The sequence below is a fragment of the Felis catus genome, chromosome D3, assembly GCF_018350175.1.
Source record: "Felis catus isolate Fca126 chromosome D3, F.catus_Fca126_mat1.0, whole genome shotgun sequence".
In the NCBI taxonomy this organism is placed as follows: Eukaryota; Metazoa; Chordata; class Mammalia; order Carnivora; family Felidae; genus Felis; species Felis catus.
The window spans coordinates 45,002,574-45,030,264 of NC_058379.1; the positions used below are offsets into that span (position 1 = coordinate 45,002,574).

The 27,691-nt window shown below is 43.5% G+C and overlaps 1 protein-coding gene across 1 annotated transcript in view; it reads left to right on the top strand.

Moving 5' to 3' along the window:
- Positions 1-20,589, top strand: part of GATA6 (GATA binding protein 6) — a 148,336-nt gene extending 127,747 nt beyond the window's left edge. Inside the window, exon 7 of the mRNA XM_045041773.1 lies at positions 19,994-20,589. Within this exon, the coding sequence (XP_044897708.1) occupies positions 19,994-20,056 (63 nt within the window). The 3' untranslated portion in view covers positions 20,057-20,589. The remainder of the gene's footprint in view (positions 1-19,993) is intronic.
- The last annotated feature ends 7,102 nt before the right edge of the window (positions 20,590-27,691 follow it).

Sequence of the window (27,691 nt, forward strand, 5' to 3'; positions counted from 1 at the left end):
ATTTCTCAGTCTACCAGGACTTTCTATAACTATCATGTGACAAAATACAAACACCTTTGCTTTGATCTTGTATTGACGAGGCAATTCTTTGCTTTGTTGTTTGGCTTCTGGGGTGGACTTATCTCAAACACAGTGTCCAGTCTAAATGCACGTTCTTGCTTTCTGGGTCAGTTTTATCTTTCTGAGTAATTTGCCACGTTGTTCTCCAAGTGTACAAATCAGCCTCTTGTGGGTTTAATTAGTGTGAATCGGTTTCCCAACCACCAGACTGTACAGAGTGAATAGATAAAATGCTTTTTGTGGTTCTGCAAATTTAAAGACCTGACTGGACCATGAACATCTCGGCTCCCTTTAATGAAGAAATGATGTCATGGAAGAATAGGGTCACAGTGATATACAGTGTTGACTCATGAAAGTTCGAAGGAGTCCCCAGTCTCAAGCCATGGTCACACAGAAGGAATGGGGAGAAGAGGGAAATAATTGTCATAGTAGCCAGTATAATTGATAGGACCCATTTCATGTACACAGAGGGACCAATAAGATCATATTTCATCTTTTTTGAAGATAAGACCTTCTCTACTCTACACATGCCTAGATAAACAGGAAGTCCTCTCTCTCTCTCTCTCTCTCTCTTTCTCTAAACTCCCCTCTCTCCCTTATGTGGCCAGTAATCTACAAGGTCTTGTCTGTATCTCTCATCTTAAGCTAGACACAGAACGCAGGTGACCTTTCAGGCTGGAGGAACCACCTTGCTGAGTTCCAAGAACACTTCATTGATGCTGGTTTTATTCCAAAACACAAGCCGTGTCTGGGTCTCTGTTTTGGGTCACTGCTGCGGCACATGGTTACTGTTTGAAGGGTAAAGAGGCTCAATTCCTGTCAGACCTGCCCTTCCCCTGACACAAACAGAGACCCCCCGCCCCACCCCCAACACACGTGCAAACTCCCACGCCGAACTGGCCTACTCCCAACATTCTACTTTTAAAATCCACTATTTTCACTGCCAGTTTCCTGGGTGCTAGTGATCTTGAGAGGGCTGGCTTGGGACAGGCTCCAGCAACCACTACCACGTGGACCCTGAGTGGCCACTACTCTGAGGTCATTAACTTGTTCCCTCCCAGAGCCAAGAACAGCCTGCCCAGGAGACACATTCTTACTTCCACTTTTAGAGCCGCAGGAAGCAAGTTTCTGGAAGATTTCCAATACCTTTTGTCCCTAATTTCACCCTCAGGCATTCAGAAATGTTGAGATCTAGTTTCATAACACCCCACAACACATTCAACATTTTTGTTTTAATAATTTAAGAAGTAGATCTATGTGCTCCTTGTTTTTGGTTTGGGGGCTGTTTTTGTTTTTGTTTGTTTGTTTTTGTTTTTGTTTTTGCTGTGTGTGTATGTGTGTGTTTAATCTTGTTAGCTAAAGTGCTGGACACCCCCCACTCTGGCTACATGTGCTGAAAATATGGTGTGTGTGTGTGTGTGTGTGTGAGCGTGAATGTACCTGCTTGTGCAGACACACAGGCAGGGAGAGGCTGCTGCACAGATCCATGCAGGCCCAGGCACCTAGCGGATGGGACTGAGGGCAAGGGGGTTAGTGGATACGTAGGGGTGCCGTCCACAGAGACAGGAAACTCAGCAGGAGAATCTTACTGGGGAGAGAGGCGAGTCTCTATGGTGTGGTGGTTAAGAATGTGGGTTCTGGAGCCAGACTAAAGAGCAAGGTTCAGACACCTGTCTTGCTAATTAAGTTGTGTGACCTCAGTTTCTTCACATGTAAAAAGGGAATGGTGGTGATGATGGTGGTGGTGATGAGGATGAGAGAGAGATGAATGCAACAGAAAGCATTAGTAAACGCTATAAAGGTGTTGCCTGTTGTTATCATTTTTGCCACGTGTGTAAAGATAGAATTTTTTTATCTGACACATTTTCTATCTCCTATGACTGCGTGAATTGAGTATTCCCAAGAGCATAAAGAATTAGAAGTAGAAGAATTGGAAGAACGGGGACTTTTCTCATGCTAATGCCATTGAGATAGCTTTGGCCTTCTGGGGAGTGTGTGGGTGGCTGGTGGGGGTGAGGTGGGGGGTGTACAATGGCCCAGATTGTGGGGAGGGCGAGAGGGTGAAAGGTCTGCAAAGGGGCAGCCCTCAGAGGGACGTGGGGTGTGGAGAAGGAGGGAGAAGGCCTGTCTCAGGGAGAAGGTTCACGGAGAAGAGAGAGACTGAAAGAAAATCACATCTTCCTGCAGGTCCTCGAGAAACCATCAAGAAAAATGACATTACAGTAAAACCTTGGTTTGTGAGCATAACTTGTTCCAAACATGCTTGTAATCCAAAACACTTGTATATCAAGGTAAATTTCAAGAACCATTGGCTCAGTTATGATCATGTGACATTCGCATCACATACTACTCATATTGCAAGACATTGCCCATGTATCAAGTTAAAATTTATTAGAAATGTTTGCTTGTCTTGTGGAACACTCGCAGAAGAAGTTACAATCCAAGGTTTTACTGTATTTTGGAAGGCCTGAGTGAGGTCTGACTTTTGTTTTCTTTTGTTTTTTGAAAACAAGCCCCATTATAGTTCAGGTATCCATGTAAAGAATTTTGAGGCTCTAAATTATGAATTATGTCCATCAATTCCCTTTTTTTGTTATGTCTCTCTTCCTCTTTTTTTTTTTTTGTAAGTTTATTCATTTTTGAGAGAGAGAGGGAGAGAGAGAGCAGGGGAGGGGCAGAGGGAGAGAGAGAATCCCAAGCAGACTCCACGCTGTGAGTGTGGAGCCCAATGCGGGGCTTGAACCCACGTACTGTGAGATCCTGACCTGAGCCAAAATCAAGAGTCTGACGCACAGCTGACTGAGCAACCCAGGCACCCCTACGTATATTTCCCTTCTAAAATTATAGATTAATTTAGTGAGATTCCTGCTCCCCCCCCCGCCATTTTGCCACATTTAGAAAATATATAGGGTTTCTGCTTGATTTTATCTTCTACTAGTTCACCTGTACTGTAAGTGAACCTACCCTTTCGTGTGCACATGTGGACGAGGCTCTTGCTGGCAGTCTGATAGTCACGCATCGATGCTGGCTTCTTACACGTTTTGGGTAACAGTTCCTTCAGCACTCTGGAGTAGCTGCTCTCTGGCTCTGATGACTTTTGTTCTGTCAACCTTGTCTAGAACATTCTGGGCATTTAATATGTCCCATTAGTGTACTTCCAAACTGAATTTGGGAGACAGAGTTTCCCTAAAAACTCCATTTAGTCTCTTTTTACTTTCAGCTTCAATCAAATCTTTTGCACCATGATCAAAAGGGCAGGCTTCCAGCCGAACTTCCCTCATCTCTTACCCCTGTGTTTGAAGCTTCCTGGCAGACCTTTCTGCTGCCCAATTTCTGGTTTACACCTGTCCTTCAAACTCTGTTTTCTTATTCCTCTTACTGAGTCAATCTTTACATTAAAGAGAGAGAGAGAGAGAGAGAGAGAGATTCCTCCTAAAATAGAGGCGGTTTTTGTTTGTTATTAACAATCAGTTATTATATAATTTTTTTAAAGAAACATCTTTTTTATCCATGGCAAATACTTTTTTTGGATTTCTAGTAATGTTTTAGCCATAAACTAGCTTTCTCAATTAATTTCCCTGTATGTGACTCCTTTTAACATCCCTCCCCCTGCTCCGCCCCGGCCCAATGTACTGCTTGTGGGTTGGTTACAGTTCCCTTTTTAGAGTTGGGTAACTGCTTGATGGATTTTTAAAGTTTTCTTCCAGAATGTGGAACTAAATTGTGTTGTAACAACTGTTAATGTAGTGATTCCTGTGAAAACACTCAAAACCATGACCACGATGGTTCCTTTGTTTGTGAATTCTAAGGAACAATCTTTTGTTTGGTCCCCATGCTGTGCCTCCCCTTGTGTGATAAAATGAGGTCTGCCATTTTTCCGCCTTACTTGATCTTGTGGTTTCTTCACTTTCACTTAACATTTTTAGTTTCATCTCACAGATTTTTGGCTGATAGTAAAGCCCCATAGCAACATAGTCATGACTTAACCATGAAATTCCTGCCTAGAAAAATCCGACTGTACTTTCTTTCTGCAAGAATTTTCCAGGGTTGCTGTTGATTTTGTGCCACATATACAGTGTCTTCTGGGCAACGCGTTCCCTCCTCTTCCATGCTTGTTACTGGGCAGCGCTCAGTGCATTGCTGACCTTCTTTCTCCTAAAAATTGCTTTGGAAAGTCCTCCAACTTTCAGCGCAAGGGCCGAATCCTCCTTTTCTGTTTTGTGTGTTGCAAAGCAGAAGGTGCTATGTATGTTCGCTTCACTTTCCCCAAGCCCCACTGGGTCAGTTGTCTACCGAGGTGCTTGCATTACTTTATTTTCTTCTTTTTCCCCTCAATGTCAAGCTAAAACTCACGTTTATTCACACTGATCACAAGTACCCTAATATTTACTTTGCAAAGACCTGGTCAGCTTCTAGTGCTAGAAGCCTCATACCAGTTTGGTTTGAATTCAGCCTGTCCTGCCTTTATAAGTTCTAGTTATCCTAAAGATAACTTTTATTAGGTAATTATCAGGGACGTACCAAGATAGAAGTTTATCTTGCTTTTAAGTAAACATTATCTATGGCTGGTATGGCGGCTCCGTTATCATCAGAGACCCAGGCTCCTACACTTTTGTGTCACTATCCTCAACATGTGGCTTTCACACTGAGGTCTGAGTTGGCTTCTCTAATCTCAGCCATCACACTTACATGTCAGTGACCAGGAATAGAAAAGACAGAAGAATAGGGCAAGCTCCCTTCTTCTTCTTTCTCCTTCTTCTCATTCTTTTGAGAGAGAGAGAGGAGAGAGAGAGAGAGAGAGAGAGAGAGAGAGAGAGAGAGAATCTCAAGCAGGCTTCACACTCAGCACAGAGCCTGACATGGGGCCCAATCTCATAACCCTGAGATCATGATCTGAATTGAAATCAAGAGTGGATGTTTAACCAACTGAGCCACCCAGGCGCCCCTGGACTCCCTCCTTTTAAAGACATATTCTGAAGTTATGCATACCATTTCCTCTTTTAATCCATTGACCAAAACTTAGTCAGATGGATATAACTCTGTAGCAATGGATGCTAAGAAATATAGTTTTTATTTTAGGCAACCATGTGTCCTGCTAACCTTTGGAAGTTCTATTACTGTGCAAGAAGGGGAGATTAGATAATAGAGCCCGGTTAGAAATCCGTGACATGTACCATAACTCCAAAGAAATTCCCAGCTTCTTCCTTCTATAATGTCCTTTAAGCATCCAAATTTTAGAAACTATTTAATTCAATTTATTTACCAGGCTTATTGAGATGTAACTGACGTATAATATTGCCTAAGGTTGGGGCGCCTGGGTGGCTCAGTCAGTTGAGCATCTGCCTCTTGATTTCAGCTCAGGTCATGATCCCAGAGTGGTGGGATTGAGCCCCAGGGCAGGCTCTGCTCTGGAGCGTGGAGCCTGCTGAAGATTCTCTCTCTCTGTCTCTCTGTCTCTCTTCCTCTGGCTCTTTCCCCTGCTCATTCTCTCTCTCTTTCAAATTAAATATATATATATTGTGCAAGCTTAAGGTGTACTGTGTATTGATCTGATACACTTATACATTGCAAAATGATTACTACCATAGTGTTGGCTAGCACCTCCATCACATCCCAGGACCAGTGTTTTCTTTTTGGGTGTGGTGGGAACATTTGAGATTTTCTCTCTCAGCAACTTTAAAGCATAAAATACAGTTCTATTAATTATAATCACCATGGATCCTAAGAACTTACTCATCTTTAAAAAAAAATTTTTTTTTAACGTGTATTTATTTTTTTAGAGAGCGAAGAGAGACAGAGCACAAACAGGGAAGGGGCAGAGAGAGAGGGAGACACAGAATCCGAAGCAGTCTCCAGGCTCTGAGCTGTCAGCACAGAGCCTGATGCGGGGCTTGAACTCATGAACTGTGAGATCACGACCTAAGCTGAAGTTGGACACTTAACCGACTAAGCCCCAGAACTTACTCATCTTTAAATTTTTTTTTTAAATGTTTTTTATTTTATTTTTGAGACAGAGAGAGACAGAGCATGAACGGGGGAGGGGCAGAGAGAGAGGGAGACACAGAATCGGAAGCAGGCTGCAGGCTCCGAGCCATCAGCCCAGAGCCTGACGCGGGGCTCGAACCCACGGACCGCGAGATGGTGACCTGAGCTGAAGTCGGCCGCCTAACCGACTGAGCCACCCAGGCGCCCCCAGAACTTACTCATCTTATAACTGGAAGTTTCTACCCTCCCCATTTCCCCCACTCCCCACTCCACCTCTGGTTAAAAACCACTCTACTTCTGTTTCTATGAGTTTGGCGTTTTTAGATTCCACATATAAATGATCTGTTGCAGTATTTGTCTTTTTCTGTCTGATTTATTTCACTTATCATTATGTCCTTAAGGTCCATCCATGTTGTTGCAAATGGCAGGATTTCCTTCTTTCTCGTGGTTGAATGATACTCTTATCTCTGCCTGTCTATCTATCATCTACCTATCAGTCATCTCATTTCTTCTTTATGCATTCATCTTTGACAGACACTTACGTTGTTTCCATGTCTTGCTGTTGTGAATAATGATGCAGTGACCATAGGAAGGCAGATATTCCTCCAGGTCCTGTCTTTACCTCCTTTGGATATATACCCAGAAGTGGGATTACTGGTTCAGAACTACTTACTTGTAAGTCTTGCCTTTGGGAACATAATTCTTTTAGTGAGGAACTTACCTGTTTTCCCACTGGCTCTCTCCCACCCTCCACAGCACCGTGAGTCGTGCTACCTTTGCTCAGACACGGAAGGTAACACTTGTCTAGTAAACTGGAGGTTCATGAATCTGAGAAAAGATTCTACTTTTGATGGTGCCAAAGGTTAACATCCCTCTGCTAAATATTTTATTTTATTTCATGTTAATGCATACATTTCTAATTTTTGTATCTCCAGTTCACTTCTGGTTACCACAGCGGTCTCCTAACTCCTCCGCTCACGGTTGGGGAGGGCTTGCTCGTTCTTTTGCCTTTCCCTCCCATTTGCTCCTGACAGATCTTCGTGCTTACCTTCATTTCACATACGGACATTTCTTTTTTCTGAAATTTGCATGCCTTGCTTTTCACCAAGTTTGTTAACATCTTTCCTGGTGTCTACCTTCTTCTGGGTGGAGTGTCTCTTTCTGTGGATTTTGGCATCAGTTTGCACCTCTTTCTACTTGCCATGGAAGTAACTACAGAGCAGAAAATGCCAGGTAAAAGTTTACATGGTATCTAAAAGAGCAGTTAGCCTCTTAGACCAGCTACACATATTCAAGAACCATTGTGATTTTAAGCCCTGATTGCCTCCCCTAGCAAAATATATTTTGATTCCATGTAGTGCTGTTCTGCTCTTCTGTTATAAATGAAAACATGATCTGGCAACTCTATCCTATTTTGATGCGTCTGCTCAAAATCCCCCCAACTTGGTGAATTTCAAAGTTCTATGAAACTTAAGCCAACAAGAATATTAACCTTAATTTTAACCATGTGTCTTAGAATAAGAAATTAAAAAGAAATTTCCACGATGACTAAGTTGGTAATAAATATTGCAAAATTTATTCTGCAGGATGCTTCGTATACTTCATTAATTCCTCTTGTTTGGTGCCACCGCCGTGCCCTGGGTTCCGGCTCTTCATTCCGTCCCTCTCCGTCACTCCTTGTATCCAGTCATTTGAAAGCATCTTTCCTTCCTCTGCAGAGTCTCTTGGATCTGTACCCAGGTCTCAGTTTCGGTGCCACCTCTCAGAGCCAAGTCCCTATCAAGTCCCATATAAATTACTACAGCCGTCTCTTCACTGGTCTCTTCCCTTTCAATTTATCCCACAGACTGTTGCCAGATTCATCATTGCTTTCATCATCTCCCCCCTGATTGAGACCCTACGCTATTGCCTTATTTCTGATTATTTCAAGTCTGGACTCCTTAGCTTGTTAACAATGAATCTTGCTCAATAAATCATATTTTTCCATTTTCTCCCACAGAGCAACCCACTACACATGCCCTACTTCAGCAAGCTGCTTTTCTTCATGTCCTCGTCCCTCTCTTGCCCACATGTCTCCACCTTCATGTCTTTGCCTATGCTCGATCCTCCCTGGAGAGCCTCTTCTCACCTCCACAGGATGTCTTCCCTTCAATATCCCAGAGACTGCCCACCACCACTCCATTCTACGGTGACCTGTCCTTTATATGTAATATTTCTGATGATGCTCTGTATTTATCCAATCGCTTCAAACGAATTGAAGATTGCTTTACGGTTGTTCTATATTTGTTTTACTTACATACCTCATCTCTCCTCAACTGGTCTGTTTTATTTGTTTTCTCTTCCCACATGGGTCTAGCTGGATGCAATTTGGTATTTAATGTGATTAGATCAACAAATTCAGACGTAGAAGACTCAACACATTTCTTTCACGTGTTTTGCTGTAATGCCCTCCTACTTGTTCTTGGAGTGGGTTTAAGGTTTAAATCTTTTCATTTCAGTCACAAAATATGACAATTGTTCTTAAATATACCTTCGTTTCTTATCTTTATGGACTTGTAATTTCCACACCTAAGTGAAACAATTATGGCATGCAGATCACGGACTAAGCCCAAGGGGAATGATATTAAATGAAAGGAACATAGAAAGTAAAAATGTCCTTACTGAGATCTACTCTCGTGAGATTTAATTCACAAAAAATTTGAATATTTTCAAATACACTCCTTTCGAAGCTACAAAGGGTAGCTATCTGTTGGAATTTGTTCTCACCCTGGCTGAGCTATTTATAATTGATTCATGCAGTCTGTTTCCCATGATATTGGATAAAATATCATCTATCTTAAAGATCTATGATAAAATATTGTGTATAACCAAACAAAAATAGGGTAGGTCTAAGACAAGCTAAAAGGGAGAAACTACATAAAGATGAGTTACCTTAAAATTGTGGCTCTCAAAATCTATTTGTCTTAGCAAGAAACTAGGCCTTGAAATTCAAAGACCCAAGTTAGCTGTTGAAGACTGTAAGTTTGGGCTGAGTTGATGGCTGGCGTTGAGCCCCAAATATGGTCCTCCCAAGAATGAATGCTAAAAATGTGAAGTCACATGTTGCAGGGGTTAGCTTTGTTTTGGCAGAGTTTCATGTTCCTCTGCTCTGATAGGGCCAAGAAGCACACTACCTTTTGGTCTCCCTTGTCTGCTGAGGATGATGATTTGTCAGCCCTGTGAACCCCAAGTGCCTAAAAGGTGATAGCCAAAGTCATTCATGTGATAGACAACTAAGTCATGGTGCTCTCTGCAGAACATAAAAATGTGGAGCAGGGCCTGGGTAGATGCTTGCCAATCCTGAATCATCTTCCTAGGCAGGCCTAGCCTTCCTCGCAGTTAAGTCAGAGCAGTATGATTAGTTCTGGTCAATGGAATGTGGGTAAAAGTGATGTCTTCCATTCCCGGGCCTGGCCTCCAACACCTGAGGAGATCTTGGCTTGCTCTTTCTCTTTGCATGCTGGCTAGTCAGATGAAGAAAACCCAGTAGAAGATTTGAAGGTAGAGTATGGTAGAGCCACAAGATAGAAGAGACCTGGGGCCTGGAGTAATTGTCTAGATCGCTGCCCACATAACACCTTTATTAAGCAGTGAAATGAATGCAAAATCTACTTTGATTGATTTAAGCCCCTGAGGTTTTAGTGTTGTTTGTTAATATTATTAGCTTGAGTAAATAATGATGTCTTTAATCATCTCAAGATTTAGAACAATTATACTTTAAAAAAAATTCCTGTTTAAGAAAAAATTCTTTTTAAAAAAATTTTATTTAAAAAATTATTTTTATTTGAGAGTGAGAGAGTGAGGGAAAAGCCGAAGGGGGAGAGAGAGAGAATCCCAGCCAGGCTCTGCACTGTCAGCACAGAGCCCAATGTGGGACTTGAACTCACAAACCCATGACCTGAGCCAAAATCAAGAGTCGGAGGCTTAACTGACTGAGCCACCCAGGTGCCCCTGTTTAAGAAAAAAAATATTTTTTTTCTTTAAAGTTTTTCAGGTAACTAAAAAAATTTTTAATGTTTATTTATTTTTGAGAGGAAGAGGGGGCGGGGAGAGAGAGAATGAGACAGAGGATCTGAAGAGAGCTCTGTGCTGACAGCAGAGAGCCTGATGAGGGGGTCAAAGTCACAAATCATGAGATCATGACCTGAGCCAAAGTTGGATGTAACTGACTGAGCCACCCAGACGCCCCAAGAAAAAATTCGTAAATTTTTAAAAATGTTTTTATTTACTTTTGAGAGACAAAGACAGAGTGTGTGTATGGGGGGGGGGGGGCGTTGCAGAGAGAGAGAGGGAGACAGAATATGAGGCAGGCTCCAGACTCTGAGCTGTCAGCACAGAGCCTGACTTGGGGCTTGAACTCAAGAACCGTGAGATCATGACCGGAGCTGAAGTTGGATGCTTAACCAACTGAGCCACCTAGGTGCCCCTCCAAGAAAAAATTCTTAGAGCTACCAAATTTAATCCAGTTTAACAAATAGTTGATGAATAACTACCTATGTGCAAATAGCAATAATAATAATAATACTGAGATGTATATAGCATACTGGGAATAAATGCTGGACAGGGCAGAATATTTTGCTGGGGAAGGCAGATAAAAATATACAAGTGAATAAACAATATGTTTATGAGTGCTATGAAGAAAATAAAGCACAATAGCAAACTGAAAGAGAGTGGGTGGAGCCTTGCTTTGAGAAGGTGACACTTGAGACTTGGATAGAGAGAAGGCACCAGTCATGTGGCTATCCAGGGAAGAGCTATCTGCACAGAAGGCAGAGCATGTGCAAAATCCCTGAGGCAGGAACACACTTGGTGTGTTCGAGGCAATGATTAGTGTGATGGAGGCTTAGTGAGCAAGGAAGGGGTCATGGTGCCAGGTCATGTGTGGCCTTTTGCCCTGGGTTAAAGGTTTACACTTTATTCCAAGAACATTAATGGGGTTTTAACATTAATGGGCCTGATTTGTGTGTTTTTTGTTTCTGGTTTTTTTTTAAGTCACTGCAGTTTGGAGAATGGATTCTAGAGAAAAAACAGGGATGCCTCTCAGGCCATGAAGCAGGAGCCCCAGCGAGATATGATGGTGGTTTAAACTAGGATAGAATTGGATGTATTTGGGATTGAGATGAAAGGATGACTTTTCAGATGGATTGAACACGAGGAGGCCGGGAAAAGAGAAATGAAGATTTATTAGAGAATTCAACAAATATTGATTTAACACCAGCTATGTGCCAAGTGCTCTTCTAGGCTCTGGGGACAGAGTAGTGCACAAAATAGATCAAGTCCCTGCTCTCCCAGATCTTACACTCTAGTGGAGAGAAACAGATAGTAATAAACCACATATTTTTTTAGGTGGGGATAGTGAAGAAAAGCAAAGCATTGTGAGGGGATAAAGAGGGACTTGGATGGCTAGTTTTAGATAAGATAATCAGGGAGTTTTCTTTGATGGGATGATATTTGAGCAAAGAAGTGAGGAAGTAAGCCACGCAGATATCTGAGGCAAGGGTGCCCCAGGAAGAGAAAACAGCGAGTGCAGAGGCCGTGGGGTGGAACTCACAAACCATGTGAGGGGCATGCTGGAGGGGCAGCTCTTAGGCACTATGGTGGGAGGGGTGTGGACAGGGAGGAAGTGGGAGGAGATGAGGTCATGGAGAAGTCGGTGGGTGGGCAAATCACAGGCTAAGATCAGGACTTTGATACGATGATTTTGAGGCAGAAAGCCATCGGAGAATTTTGAATAGAGGAAGAGAAGTAGGAAGACCAGCTAGAAGGCAATAGTCTTAGCAAGATATGGTGGTTTTATTTTAGCCACTGATTGGATGTTGGTGCCATTATTGAGAAGGAGAAGACAGAGGAAGAAATATGGGAGGGGAAATCAAAGTGCTGTCGAGGATGGGTTAACTTTGAAATGCCTCTCAGACATAAAATTAGAGATATCAAGTAAATAGGTGGATATTGAGTGCAGAACTCAGGAGAAGGGTCAGGATCTGAGACAGAAATTTGGAGCTGTCAGCCTCGGCATGGTGTCTGGTGTCTCGGGACTAGAGGCACTCACCCAGTTGGAGAAAAGAGCCGAGGTGTGGCCCTGGGGCTCTCCTCCTTGTAGAAAGTAGCCGATGGGAAGGAGATTGAGAAGGAGTGGCCTGTGAGGTTGGATGAGAATCAGAAGAGTTTAGTGTTACAGAAGCCGAGATAAGAAAATGTTTCAAATTAGAGCACTTAACCGTGTCAGATGCTGCCAAGAGTCGAGGAGGAAGACCGAAATGTGGCCCTTGGATTTGACCATGTGACATCACTGGTGACTTAGCCAGGTAGGAATGAGCTCAGGAGATGAGGTGGACACGGGATAATGAACAACTCTTAAGACAAATTTTGCAGGAAGGAAAACATAGAAAGGTGAGAGTAACTGGAGGGAAATGCAATTTCTATGGGTCAAGATCTGATTTTTCCTCTGATCTCTCAAAGGTGCTAGGAGAAGACATCACCTAGACTAATTTGTACCGGACTGATGGCTTCATGTGCTATTTCTTTTGTATAATTTGCATTTTAAAAGGAGGAACTTTACATTTCATGCAGTAGATAGTCTAATATATGTTGGGTAGCTAGAAAGAATATTCTAGCTACGACTAGCTCTGGACTGTGTGTGTGTGTGTGTGTGTGTGTGCGTGTACATGCATTGTCTTCAAATCTGGTGAGCTGGAAATCTTCCTGACAATCTGTTAGGCATCAGGGATTTTTATCTCCAGATGGGTGCTCCATTTTTCTTTTCGATAACCTTTTACTAATGAAGAGCCAGGGATGGGAGTTCCATTTACAAATGGTGAATCATTAGAAACAGATTTGTAGGTGGAGAAGGCTCTTCCAGCAGCAGAGCCTCACTTCTGAGGCATGCCGTCAGTTCCCTGCACAAATGGGCCCTGGGAGCAGATCTATGGGAGGGGAGACAACTCTTTACACATGTGCCCTCCCACACCGCTGCTCCAACCACAAGCCTTCATCAGAAAGCCTGAGGCCAAAAGGACAAGCGCTCCATTTAGGGATCACCTTCCAAGTCTCTGCCCCACCTCTCCTCTCTCCCTCCTTTTGCAGCTCTCTGGGAGGCTGAACATTTCCTTGCACGGCACCGTGCAGCGGTGAAGCTGTGGCCTCCTCTTTCAGCTCCCTTGGCCCGCCTCTGAGCTTCTTTTCAGCTTGGCCTTTATGGAGAGAGTGTGCTGCCCTTCCTTCTCTGCCCAGTCTACAAGTGGATGTGCCCCTGCTCTGAGAAGGAATATTTTTCTGTAACTCGGAGAGTGGAGATACCTCTAGGACCCCCGGTGGAAGGCAAGCCGGGCCAGTGGACTTTCACCAGGAAAGAAGAGTCACATTCTAGAATTGACCATTAGAGTCTACCTTCCCAAGTCCTAGCCCCTCATTCCTGTGACATTTTGACGAATTATTTCAGTCTGCTCAGCCTCCTCCTTCTAAACACCCATGACCCGGTCCTCCTTCCTTGTCACGTTCCATCTGACCTCCAGAGGGTGGTTCTAGAACTTCAGCCATTCATGTACCTCCTTTGTGATTTTTTTGGCCATATGTATGTGCCACCGATGCTATTATTTACCTAAAAGTTTTCTTTAAGTCAACTCATCATTTTATTTAAATATTTTTTGATAAGGAAATTTTGTTACTACATAGGTAGAAATTCAGGGTAAATAAAAAATAAATGCAAATGAAACACCAAATCTATGTTATCAAATTCTAGTTGTATGCTTATTTACTAAGGGCTATGAGCTTGCTTTGTCTTTTTCCCTGGAAGGGAAATTATCAAATATTAGAGCTATTAGAGACATAACAGCACCAAGCTGAGACTTTCTCCTTGACACAGCCTGACATATTGAAAGAGAAATGCTGTTTGCACAGCACTGCGAATGTACTAGAAGCCACCAAACTGTACATATTAAAATGGTTAAAATATTAGACACTTCTCTAAAGAAGACATCCAGATGGCCAACAGGCACATGAAAAGATGCTCGTCACTCCTCATCAGGGAAATACAAATCAAAACCACACTGAGATGCCACCTCACTCCAGAGTGGCTAAAATGAACAAATCAGGAGACTATAGATGCTGGAGAGGATGTGGAGAAACGGGGACCCTCTTGCATTGTTGGTGGGGATGCAAACTGGTGCAGCCGCTCTGGAAAACAGCGTGGAGGTTCCTCAAAAAATTAAAAATAGATCTATCCTATGACCCAGCAATAGCACTGCTAGGAATTTACCCAAGGGATACAGGAGTGCTGATGCATAGGGGCACTTGTACCCCAATGTTTACAGCAGCACTTTCAACAATAGCCAGATTATGGAAAGAGCCTAAATGTCCATCAACTGATGAATGGATAAAGAAGTTGTTTATATATACAATGGAATACTACTAGGCAATGAGAAAGAATGAAATCTGGCCATTTGTGGCAACGTGGATGGAACTGGAGAGTGTGATGCTAAGTGAAATAAGTCATACAGAGAAAGATACCATATGTTTTCACTCTTATGTGGATCCTGAGAAACTTAACAGAAGACCATGGGGGAGGGGAAGGGGTAAAAAAAGAGAGGGAGAGAGCCAAACCATAAGAGACTCTTAAAAACTGAGAATAAACTGAGGGTTGATGGGGAGTGGGGCGGGGGGGTAGGAGGGAGGGGAGGGTGCGTGATGGGCATTGAGGAGGGCACCTGTCGGGAGCAGCACTGGGTGTTGTATGGAAACCAATTTGACAATAAATTTCATATTAAAAACAACAAAATAAAATGGTTAAAATAGTCTATGTCAGGTGAATTTTACCTCAACTGAGAAAACAGAAGAGAAATAGAATAACTTTAATTCAGTGATATAATATCTTATTATAGTACTGCTTAAAATCGTTTGTCCCTCATTTTGGTGAAGCACTGCACAGGAAAGCCGTAATGCTGAGAGCCTCATGGTTCAGTCTCAGAGTAGTTCTGCTGTCTGAGGAGCACAGCTTGGGAGTCTGAAGTCTAAAGCAGTTTTAAAATAAGCCAGTACCTTCACTTGAATTTCTTGAATAATGGAAAGTAATACATAGAGAAATACTCTTTTATTTATTTATTTCCTTTCCACTTCTGAAAGCTATAGTATGTTTGAACTTGAATAATTTACTTTTCAGAACTTAAATTTCTTTATCTGTGAAATAGAGATAATGCCATCCATCTTACAGTGTTGCTGTGAAGAGAACCTGGGAAATGCATGGAAGAGCCTAGCAAAGTCCCTGGGACAAATCTTCATTCTTTTCCCTGCTCCCAACTCAGTTGAAGAATAGTAGGGAGGCAAATTTATATGGATGCTCTATGAGTGATTTGATACTGATGTGTTGATGATTTGCTAGAAATCCTTATAATCCAAATCTGGAGTAACGTAGAGAGTCTGGAAAATAGTCACTATTAAGTATTTAGCCAGTGCCAAAAAAAAAAAAAAAATCAGACTATTCTAATTTCATTTTCAGAACCATTGATTGCTGAAATATATCTCATCATTTGCATTAAGAAGTATTAAATCACTATTTGTATCCCTGTTGAGTTTCTATAGAATTCTCTTCTAGTACAGTTTTATATGTTGGGACTTCGCCAACCTGGTTTAACTAATTAATCTTCAAACCAATCCAAAGCATATTAAGAACATTTATGGGATTTCCTTATGAAATATCATCACTTCTGGTTCACCCGCATTTTGCTGTTTTTGGTCATCGTTATTTGTATTGTTGCGTTTGGCAGCAATCCTGGAAATACAATTTACTTTATGCTAAAACCATGTCTAAGGAAAGACTGTGAGTCCACTGTGGAGTGAAATATGCCTACACTCCCTGCATTGTGTTCTCGGTCTTGGCCATACATCAAACTAGCAATGATGTATTCTTTCAAACTTTAGAACTTGAGTGTGGGAGGTAGGGAACTTTCAGATGCCACAAAACACACTCTAAAAAGCATTTCAGAACCAATCTTCTCTAGGAAGAGAAAGACAATTAAATTCTCCAATCTTTTTAACCAAATAAATAAATAAATATGGTAAAAAAAAAAAGGCACTAGCATGGGAAAAAAAGGAGGGAGTACTGTTGATATAGGCTTCTCATGGCATTTGAAAAGATGAGCAAGGTCTCATTTTGTATGCTGGAGGCATAGTTTGGCTCGTGGAGTAACTAAAGCCATATGAAGTGTTTTGTGATGGGTGTTGCAGTTCATTAAATATTCACTTACAAGGAGGATCTTTTAACACTGTAATTCTTAAGGTAGGCATTTTCCTCCTCAAAGTCCAGAAGGCTGCAGGCTCTAGAATGAGAATCAGATGCCAGGCAAATTAAAGAGAGCTGGAGTTTCCTCTTGCAGGTTCTTTGTGTTTTTGGTGGGTGAAATTACTTGGGGAGCATCCTGTGTGAATCCTTCACTCTCAGTGCTCATCCCAATAAGTGCCCTCCTCAAGGCCCATCACCCATTTTCCCCTCCCCCCTGCCTCCTTCCCCATCAACCCTCAGTTGGTTCTCTGTATTTAAGAGTCCGGGTGTTGTATGTAAGTGATGAATCATGGGAATCTACTCCCGAAGCCAAGAGTACACTGTATACTCTGTATGTTAGCTAACTTAACAATAAATTATATTTAAACCCTTAAAAAAAAAAGAATGCTTATCTAATTAATCAATGTCAAAAGAGCAAAAATTATGTGAAAAATTGTTCATAAAACATTTTGTAATTTTGATTAAATGAAAGTAAGGAGAATAAATTTTTTTAAGTAAAATAAAATCCTTCACCCCCATGCACTGAGCATAGCCCTTCACACCTTTTTTGAAAAGAACCATCTAAACATCTAAATCTTAAAAATTAAGGTGTGGTTGGGGCGACTGGGTGGTTCAGTCAGTTAAGTGTCTGACTTCAGCTCCGGTCATGATCTCACGGCTGGTGAGTTCGAGCCCCGTGTGGGGCTCTGTGCTGACAGCTCGGAGCCTGGAGCCTGCTTTGGATTCTGTGTCTCCCTGTCTCTCTGCCCCTAACCCACTCGCATTCTGTCTCTGTCTCTCTCAAAAATAAATATTAAAAAAAATTAAAAAAAGATTAAGGTGTGGATATATACATATTTAGGGCTGATATTAAATGTCCCCCTTGACTCACCATGGTTTTCTTTTTAATTTATTTTGAGAGAAAGAGAGAGAGAGACAGAGTACGGGTGGAGGAGGGGCAGAGGGAGGGAGAGAGAGAGAATCCCAAGTGGGCTCTGTGCTGTCAGCACAGAGCCTGATGCAGGGCTTGAACCCATGAACCGTGAGATCATGACCTGAGCAGAAACCAAGAGTGAGATGCTTAACCGACCTAGCTACCCAGGTGCCCCTGATTCACCTTTATTGATCAATACCTTAGGTTTGGTCTACGTGCACACACAGTCCAACTGTGCTTGACTTTGTCACCAGTCACCTAAACTGACTATACCTTTGGGAAATTTGAGCTTTTCAGAGAGGCCTGGCTAAGGATTGCAGTTCTCTGGACTAATACCAGCTATAGGAAGCCAAGAGGATTTTTTCTGAATGCAGTTAATTAATTCTGAAACGACTTCTCACAGAGTTCCCTGACGTCCAGTGGAATTGGACAGCTCTGAGTTTTAATCTCTTGTGAGTGTTGTGAAATCATCGTGTTATATAAGCAAGCAATCATCTCGCCAGGTTTGGGGCTCACCTTGTTGACAGGTCTGAGACAGTAGCTCAGTGTGAGTGCTGGGGCAGGGCTCCCCACCCCCACAGGGTGCAAGATCACATTCTTTTAGACAAACACTACTCTCTTTCGGTGCAAAAGTCTGTGTGTAATTAAGCAGATTCGAGGCTCTTGGCGGTGTAGTAAAGCGGAACAAAGCACTATCCATGATGGGTGAGACAGGTGTTGGCTTCCTCCTCCTTTGTTTGGGCATTGCTGCTCCTCGTGAGAGTGTCCCTCTGAGAGAAGACAAGCACAACAGATAAGTCAGGGGCCAGGCCCTAATCCCTACTTTTACAGCCAGAGGCTCAGTGTTGAGTCTCAGCAATTCCTGTGCACCACTCTTCCCCCATTCGATCCCAACAAGTCTGGGTAAACTGTCAATCCTCTCAGGAAGCCCTCCCAGGAAGAACCTAGGTTTATTTGCCTTTGGTGCAACCTTGTGGTCCTTTTCTGTCTTCTTGCGACTTTCGATTACTCTCTCTTCATCCTCAGGCATTTTTTGTTCTTAGTTCCTTTTGCCTCCTCTCCTCTAAAACAGACTTTTTGGCAAAGGCTCTGATAAACACATTTGCACTGAGGTGTAAATGGCTGATAAAAGATGTGTTTCTTCTCCCAGGAGTATTTGCATTGGAGCAAAGACATAAATTTTGAAGGGTGGAATTTCAGATCCAGCAAGCCAGGTGGAAGAGGGCTTTAGGAGTGAGGAATCTTCCTGCGGCCACCCTAGGCCTGCTCCTGAAGACAGCCCTGCTCCAAGGTAGCCAGCAGCTGGTGATGGGAGGCCCAGGCTGCTGGCCGTGGGAGGGACTGGTCCCATTGCTGAGACTCTGGCCTTGCTCCATGATTGGAGTTTGAAGTCGTGGGGCCCTGTCTGCAAATCTTGAGCAACAGCCTTGCTTAGCCCAGAGGAATGTTTGGAAACACTAATAATATTACATTGGTGGTAAGTGTTTCACCATCTTACGGTTCTCTTCAGCTGATGCCACAGACACCTCTTAGTTTTAAGGATTCTTGCTTGAACTTGCCTTTTTGTGAAATATCCAAAGTTCCCGGGTAGAGGTTCGCTCCTGCTGATAGAAACCGGTTAGTTTCATCATTCCTCGGCTTGTCTAAATCAGAAGTGTTTTTGATATTCACATGCTGACCTTTGGGCAAATGAAAAATCGTTACATTGCAGGGAAATTCCTCCAGGCTTGGAGCATATGCTGATGAGCGCATGGCTGCAGAATGGGATGCCTGGGGCTGATGTCAATCAAGACAGGGAACACCAGCCCAGGGCACAGTCCTGCCCCTCCCCCGGAGTTCTCCTAATAGACTCGTGAGCCAGTCTGTTCCCTTGTGCTTGACCTGAGATTGCTCTCAGAACACCCCCTGGCCCATTTTTAAAAATCATTCAGCTCCACGTAACTAAAAGCAAGGAATACTGGTTAACATTTTTTTTTTCCCTTAAAAAACAATTCATATGTTTGAGAGACTAGTTTTAGCTTCTGTTTTGTCCCAGTGAGTTGAAATTTCACTGTGCATTTCCCCTCCTTGATGCTTAGGAATAAATCAGAACTATGCCTTTTGTCTTTACAGCCCAAGTTCCTTAAGGACAGTGGCTGAATCTTACATACCTTTTCTTCCCTCCAGGGCTCTATGTAGAGTAAATTCCTATCAAAACTTGTGAGGTGGAAGATGAATAAAGATACTTATTCCGCACCCTACTTTTGGGAGTAAACATCCTTCATTTCCTCGCTGTTTTGTCTATAGCACTCTAAACATCCTATATGGCCATCATAATACTGTTTATGCTGCAACACAGATGAGCCTCAGAAACTTACAAACTGATGCTCACTGAAAGCAGCCAGTCCTAGAAGACCACATATTGGATAATTCCATTTATATGAAATGTCCAGAACAGGAAAATCTATAGAGACAGAAAATAGATTAGCTGTTACACAGGGCTGAGACGGGAGGGGAAGGGGTGTCGTGATTGGAAGTTTCCTTTTGGGGTGATGAAAAAATGTTCTAACATTGATATTACGATGATGATTCATTAAGTCTATAAATATCCACTGGGTGGTACACTTTAATGTTATGGTATGTAAGTTACATACCAATAAAGGTTTTGGAAAGGAAGAGACTATGGTTTTGGGTGAAATGGAGAGAAAAGGAGAGATCTTGACTTGGGCTCTACCTTTTTACAGGTGAGGAAAAAAGAAAGAGCAGATCTTAGAATTTTACAGACACAGAAAGTATTTTTGTGTTGAGATGAAAATGAAGACGAAATAATCCTCTTTGGGAATAAAAAGGGAACTGAGGCAAGCAGGCAAGGAGCTTGTGGTGGACACACCCTAAGGTGATCCTTAATGACCTGACTTGTAGAATTCTCTTCTCCGGAATGTGGGTGACACCTGTGACCTGCCTCTAACCAGTAGAATATGGTAAAGGTGATGGCACACCATTATGTTCCGTTCTCTAAGACTGCACGTTCGCAGACCAGGGTGAGAGGCGCTCCTGCCAGCCTTGAAGAAGCAAGCTGCTGGGACATGGGCTTCCCGTGTAGAAAGCCGCAAAGCGGGGAACCGCGGGGAGAGCCTCTAACCAGGAAGAAATCAGGGGCCCTCTGTCCCGTCTCCATGATGACCTGAATTCCCCCCACAACCACATGAGCTCCGAAGAAGACCCTGAGATCCAGAAGGAACACAGCTCTGCTAACAGCTTGGCTGCAGCCTAGCGGGATCCTGAGCACAGGACCCAGAAACTGTGAGATAATAAACATGTGTTGTTTCAAGCTACTAAATTTGGTGTAATTTTTTTGTTTTTGTTTTGTTTCGTTTTACAGCGATGAAAAATTAATGCAAAGCTGTGGCAGAAAGAAAAGTGATTTTCAGAATCAGTTTAGTAGAAGGGCTTCTGGAAAAGAAAACTCAGGGTGATATCAAACCTGGGTTAGGAAGGGGGTCTTGCTGTTGACATGTGCAGAAGGCAGTTAAGGTGACCACAGATCAAATGAATCAGAGAATATGGGCTCCCGTCCACTCAGATTCATGCTGGACATTCACATCTCACAGATGAGTGGAGATGCCTGGGAAAGCAGAAGAATATTAAATATTGACTATCATTTTACTAGTGATAACAATGACAAAAATATATGCGCGCGCGTGTGTGTGTATGCACGTGTGCATACCAGGCACTGGGCTAAGCCCTTTTATGCATATTTAATTTTTTTTTTTTTCCGAGAAAGCGTGAGTTGGGGAGGGGTAGAGGGAGAGGGAGAGAGAGAATCTTAAGCAGGCTCCATGCTCAGTGCAGAGCCCAATGTGGGGCTCGATCTCATGATGGTGAGATCATGACCTGAGCCAAAATCACGAGTCGAATGCTTAACCGACTACGCCACCCAGGTGCCCATGAGCCACCCAAGTGCCCCAATTATTTCATTTTTAAAGATACAACGTAGGAGTGGTTCTAGTGCTGAATTTGGAACACGAGTTCCAAGTCTGGCTCTGTCAGCTTACCAACCACATGACCTTCATCAAGTCACTTAACACTCTTTCCCCTCAATCTACACATTTGTAAAACAAGCTTAGTAAGACTATCTACCTCACAGAGTTGGTATGAGGACTAAATGAAATAATCCACACGCAGCTCCTATAACTGTGCCTGGCACATGGTAAGTGCTCAATAACCACTAACTGTTATTGCTGTTACTGCCGCTGTTCAGTATTGTTATATCACATGGTGATTATGTGTACCCCCTCTGCCACTTATCCATTGGGTGACCTTGGGCAAGTGACTTTCTTACCTTCTGTTTCTCTTTTGTGAAACGGGGAAAGGAACAATAGCTTCTTTGTAGGGTTTTGTGGACGATGCTGTGTGCAGAGGTCTGACTGAGGAGATGGTCTTTGTTCCATCCTATCAGGGTAGACGTGCCTGATGCATCTTGGTGCCAAATAGAACATTATAACCTCTTTCTTTTTTTTTAAATTTCTTTAATGCTTATTTATTTATGTGTGTGTGAGAGAGAGAGAGAGAGACAGAGCGTGAACAGGGGAGGGACAGAGAGAGAGAGGGAGACACAGAATCCGAAGCAGGCTCCAGGCTCTGAGCTGTCAGCACAGAGCCCAACACGGGGCTTGAACCCACTAACTGTGAGATCATGACCTGAGCCAAAGTCAGACAGCCGACCGAGCTACCCAGGTGCTCCGATAATCTCTTTACTCAGTAGTTTTGTCTGCAAGCTTGGGAAAAGGCACCTAGCATGGCAATCAACATGTGTTAACTTTCAGTGAGTGTTAGTTACTGTTAATGATTGCATATAATCCTCACAACGACTCTATCAAATTGGGTTCTTTATTATACCCATTTTACATAGGTCAAACTTAGGCTTCAAGAAGGCAACTTGCCTAATGCGAAGCAGGGTCAGAAATGAAAGGCAGACTTACCTGACTCCCAAAGTAAAAATATTTCGGGAAAGCATGTGTTACACAGATAACAGAGGACAAAGACCCTTAATAGGGCCAAGACCAAAATCATACTTTGCAATGGAGTTGGGGGAAAATGAGGTAGAAAAGGACAAGGAAGAAAAGAAAACACAGGCTAAATGAAACTTCTGGTAAACAAGCCAATGACATCAAGATACATTTAAGTCCACTTGCATATTTTACAAATAGATGTGATTTTTACAGCAACACAGTGACACTGGGTTAGAAGTTCTCATTTCCTGGCTCAGGGGTGGAATGTGTGGACAACCCAAGCGAGCGCTTCCACGTCTGACTTCTGTGGGCCGTCATCCGAGACAGACACGATTACAAAATCCCAGTCTGGCTGGGGTTGGTTGGGAGGCAGGAATCCTTTGGGCTCTTTCTCCAGCTAAGAGAGGGAAGACTTCAGGCAAATGGGAGGAAGTTGTTCCAGGGCCACACACTCCGACTTCGGGCCAGCTCGTATCCTGGCTTCACTCTTTCAGAATCCCAAGGCCTCCCTTGACAGTACTTTTTACCACCCAAGTATTAGAGTTGCATGGAACAGACCTTCGGGGCAGCCTCAGAGGCTGCAAGATGAATATCGTTTTGCTTGTTCAACCAAGTTACCACCCGAGAGCTGTCTGAGTAGCCAGCCTCGCGAGAGCACTTTTGTAGTATGGCATAGACAGGGTGGCATCCATGACGAAGACGATGATGATGGTGATGATGATAGTTGGCATTTATTGACTTGATGGCAACATGAGGCCTTTTAATGGGTGTTAGGAGCATGGACTTTGGTTACAGATTGATTGTCTAGGTTGAAATTCCAGGTCTGCTGCTTACTAGCTGTGTGACTTGGGGCAAGTTACCCAACTTGTCTCCGTTTCTTCACCCGTAAAGTGGAGACAATCATAGTTCCTACATCATAGGGTTGTTGTAGGATTATATGTTGTCATAGCCAATATGTGTATAAATATACTATATTTATAAATATACAAATATAAATATATAGATATATACGCACATATTATATATATTTACATATTTCTCTGTGTGTGTGTGTGTGTGTGTGTAGTTACAAAGTATATAAAGCACTTACGGTGCTAATGGTCAGGGCAATCATTTGCACTCAGGTGCCTACTAGCAGTGATTGAGGGTTTCTTCTGGGATAAATGTTTAAAGACGTGATCTCATTTAATTTTTACAGCAGCCCTGTGAGGTATCACCTTTACCACGTTACAGATGAAGAAACTGAGGCAGAGAGATGAAGTGATGTGCCACAGGTCACATTCTGATGGAGCTAGGACTTAACCCTGGTCTCTGTCTTCAAAGCCTGACACGTACAAGGTTAAGCCATCTCCCCATGGATGTAAGCAAACTACCCACAAATATCCCAGCGCCTGTGTTTCCCTAAGACATCCTTGTCTTATGCCAGAACAGAGGCTTAACTACAGAGCTCTCTATGAACCATACGAATATCTGCATGGTTTTAGCATAAAACGATTTACATCCACTCTGGTAGAAACCAGAATGTTACCCATGATAAGTAAAATGCGTGCCACTGCATAAGTGGATTTTACAGCCCACAGAAGAAGGTATGTGAGTCTGCTGGGGAGAGAGGAGTCATTTAAATGAGAATTTTTCTCTTTTCTCTCTAATAGTTCACACTCCCCATTTAAGAATAGTGAAAATTATAGCAGGTTGCAACCAGAGAGGACAAAGAATCCAGATTGGAGACTGTGCTTTCCCCTACTGAGTGTACTTAGTTCTCCAGAGGATGTCACTCGCTGCCACAAGGTTTAATTCCTTCAGAAAAGAGATTGGCACCAGTGCCAGACCCTATGTTAGGTGCTGAGGGATCAGAGATAAGCAGTCTGGAGTCACACAGGTAAGACAAGCATGACCAATGGAGGGGCTGTGTGTGTAGAACACGGTGGTCTAGTCTACGGCCATACCACCCTGAACGCGCCGGATCTCGTCTGATCTCGGAAGCTAAGCAGGGTCGGGCCTGGTTAGTACTTGGAAGGGAGAACACGGTGGTCTAGAAGTGAGGGAGGGGGAGTATCTCCCTACGGATAGGAATTGTGGGGGCTTCATGGTGGAGGTGAGCTAGGTCCAGTGGATGAATGGGGTCTCACCAGGTAGAAAGTAGGAGAAGGCCTCCTAGATAGGAGATACCTGTATTTGTAAAGGTACGGAGGCATGAACAAGGCTCCATGCTCAGGGAAAGAAGGAAGGTAGGTCTGGCTGAAGCAGAGAGTGGAGAGAGAGTGGGAGGAGGGTTGCGGCAGAATATGTAGCTGATAAGGCCAAGGGGCGTCTGACAGGGAAGGGGCTTGTGTTTCCAGGGCCGCAGCTCTGAGAAAAGGTACCATCCACAGGCAGCAACGTGACTGTTCCATGTTTGTAAAGATTGAAAGCAGGAAAGGCCAGAGAAGAGCAACCAGAGAGGAGGCCATTGTGATGTTATGACAGGAGGTGATGACAGATCAAATTAAGAAGTGGCAGTGGGATGGAGGAGAAGGAGAGGATGGCTGTAAGGTCATGGGGGCTGTTCTCCATCAGGTGGGAAAGTCGAGGGGGGAAGACATTAGGGGCGACAGAGGTTTCTACTCTGCACAACCAGGTACTTGACTAAAGAGGACACACAAAAGGAGCATCGGCAGAAAGAAAACATAATATCAATTTTCCATTGGATAGATTTCCAATGGATTTCTCATTGGATGGATTTTCCATCGGATTTTCCAATGGTTGTGGGAAAGGGGGCTGTTCTGCAGGGTGAGTATCCTACTGGTTTCTATCTTAGATGGCTGACTATCAATCGTGGTTGTTGACTTTGTGGGATTCTTGTGTGTGGAGGCAGTGGGGAGATGGAAAGGGGGTGCGGGGCCCACGAGAGAGCTGAGGAGTACGCACCCAGGTGTGGGGCCACTAGGAGAGGGGTTGCAGCTCAAGCCCCAGGGGAAGGAGCTTGCTGGGGGCAGCAGCGGAGGAGAGAAGGCTGGCTGCGAATGTGCCATGCGGAGCACCCCACGCTGCAGGGAGAGCGGCTGGAGGAGGAGCACACAAGACAAGAGAACAGAAAGATTCAAGAAGAGAGTTCTGGCTCGTGTCAGATGCCACCAGAGGCCACGTGGGAGAGTCCTGAAGACCCATGGTGCGTTTTCTCATAAGGAGCCTTGAGTGGCCAGCAGAGCTCCTAGGTCTGAAGACTCAGGTGAAGTCGTGGATGGGAGGATGTTAGGATGAAAGGAGGCGATTTATGCGAAAACACGCTCCTCAGTGTCCAGCGGTGGAAACCAGCGTTGGGAGTCCAGTATTACTACGTTCACGTCAAGGACTCATCTTACAACATCCTGTCACCAAATCCTGGAAACTAGGAAAAGATTTTGATTATGCTGAGCTGTTCCTGGCATTGGTGCTAATGTCTTGTGGAACCATAAGGAAGAGGAGAATTCTGAAGAAATTGTAAAGAAGGGTTTAGTGAAAAGGAGAGAGCAACCCTTCTCAGCTGTGGACAACAGCAAACAGAAAGTACCAGAAGTGCCACCGGAGGTGGCACTGAGCAAGGCAGGTGGGGAAAGGAGGGCGGGTTGCTTGTCTGCCGTGAGTATCTGACGTGAGGCGTAATGGCACTGAAATTTCATGACTAAGTCCTTGGATCTGAACTGAAAGGCCAGGGGGAGCCACGGAAGGTTTCTGAGAAACGGAGTGACGTTATCAAACAACATAGTATATGCAGCATCAGGGGCCAAGGCCAGATTATCAGACATGACCTCCATGTTGTGTGCTTGCTTGGTCAAACACAGTCTGCAGTGGAAACGACCGTGTTTGTTCTTGTCCCAATAAACTCCGAAAAGTGCTTTGGCGTGGGTGGCTGACACCACACTCAATTGCACATGCAAATACAGTAATTATGCCTGAAAAATTAGAGGTCAGCTGGAGGCCAGCGGAAGATTTGGCCTCTCTGCTTCCAGATTTTGAAATAGCAGATTATGTACAACTCACTGTCTTCCGCCAAGACCTCATTACACACTTTTGCCAGGATCTCATTTTACAATTTCCATTCTTTTAAAGAGAAATCCCCACACAATGGTGATTCTGGCCAACTAAGTGCTTTTCCCCCAAGTGCAGATGTCAGAACCCCCACCCCTCCTCGGGCCGGCTCCCTGTACCTGCTGGCCTCCAGGACCCCGGGGCCTCGGGGCCACAAAGGAAAATGCCTGAAGCCAACGGCGCCTGGATTTTCTTAGGAGAAACATTTTGGGAGAGAAGGATATAATAGAGTCCTGAATATTATATGGCACAACAATCTTAAATATTCCAGACAGGAAAAGTTTTTTGTCAAAGCCTCTGACAGTTTAAACTTTAAAGCTTTAGCAAAACTTTTAAACTTTTAAACTTTGAACCTGTTTGAACCTCTCGTGATTTATGAATTATTAAATGTACCACTGAAAATCACGGACTTTCTCTTTAACTAGGAAAGCTTTCTGCTTAAAAGCAGCCAAGAAGAAAGTGGCTGTGGGGAAGGAAGAAGGAAGAGAGGGCCGTGGTTTTTTTTCCTGGAGTCGTACTCTTTTTGGTTCTGTAAAACCCAAACCCAGAAAATATTCAGGAGATTAAAGGCCCCAACCAAAGAACACAATATGAAGAGGGGGGGAGAGATCGAAAGTAAAATGTAAACTGTCTGAAATTAGTTACATATCTAGAGAAGAATTGAGCCTATGCATATATTTAACATACATTTTATATATTGGTGGTCAAATACACATAATGTGGAAGTTACCATTTTAACCGTTTTTTAAAGAATGTTTATTTTTGAGAGAGTGCAAGCAGGGGAGGGGCAGAGAGGGGGCACAGAGGATCCAAAGTGAGCTCTCCGCTGACAGGCTGACAGCAGCAAGCCCGACGTGAGGCCCAAACTCGCAAACGCGAGATCATTACCTGAATCGGAGTCGGACGCTCAATCAACTGAGCCACCATTTTAACCATTTTTAAGTGTTCAGTGGCATTAAGTATATTCCCATTGTTGTACAACCGTAACCCATGTCCATCTCCAGAGTTTTTCATCTGAAACTGAAACTCGGTTCCCATTAAACACTGTACCTCCCCATTCCCCCTCCCAGCCCCTAGCAACCTCCCTTCTATGCATCTGAGTATTGTAGGCACCTCATATAAGTGGAACACAAATATTGCACAATCCCCCTTAAGTGGGGAACTTGGAATGGAGAAATAATATATACGAATTTTTTTTTACTGCTTTCATAATATAGCAACACACATGAGGAGGGTATTAGGCAAGGAAGAATCTGAGGTTTTCCATGCATTTCAGACAGAAGTGAACGGCAAGCCAAGTGAGTACAGATAGGAAAAAAAAATTGGTTATAATTTATGCTTCCCAGAGGGTACAATTCATTTCAATCCTTAGGAGCCTCGGAT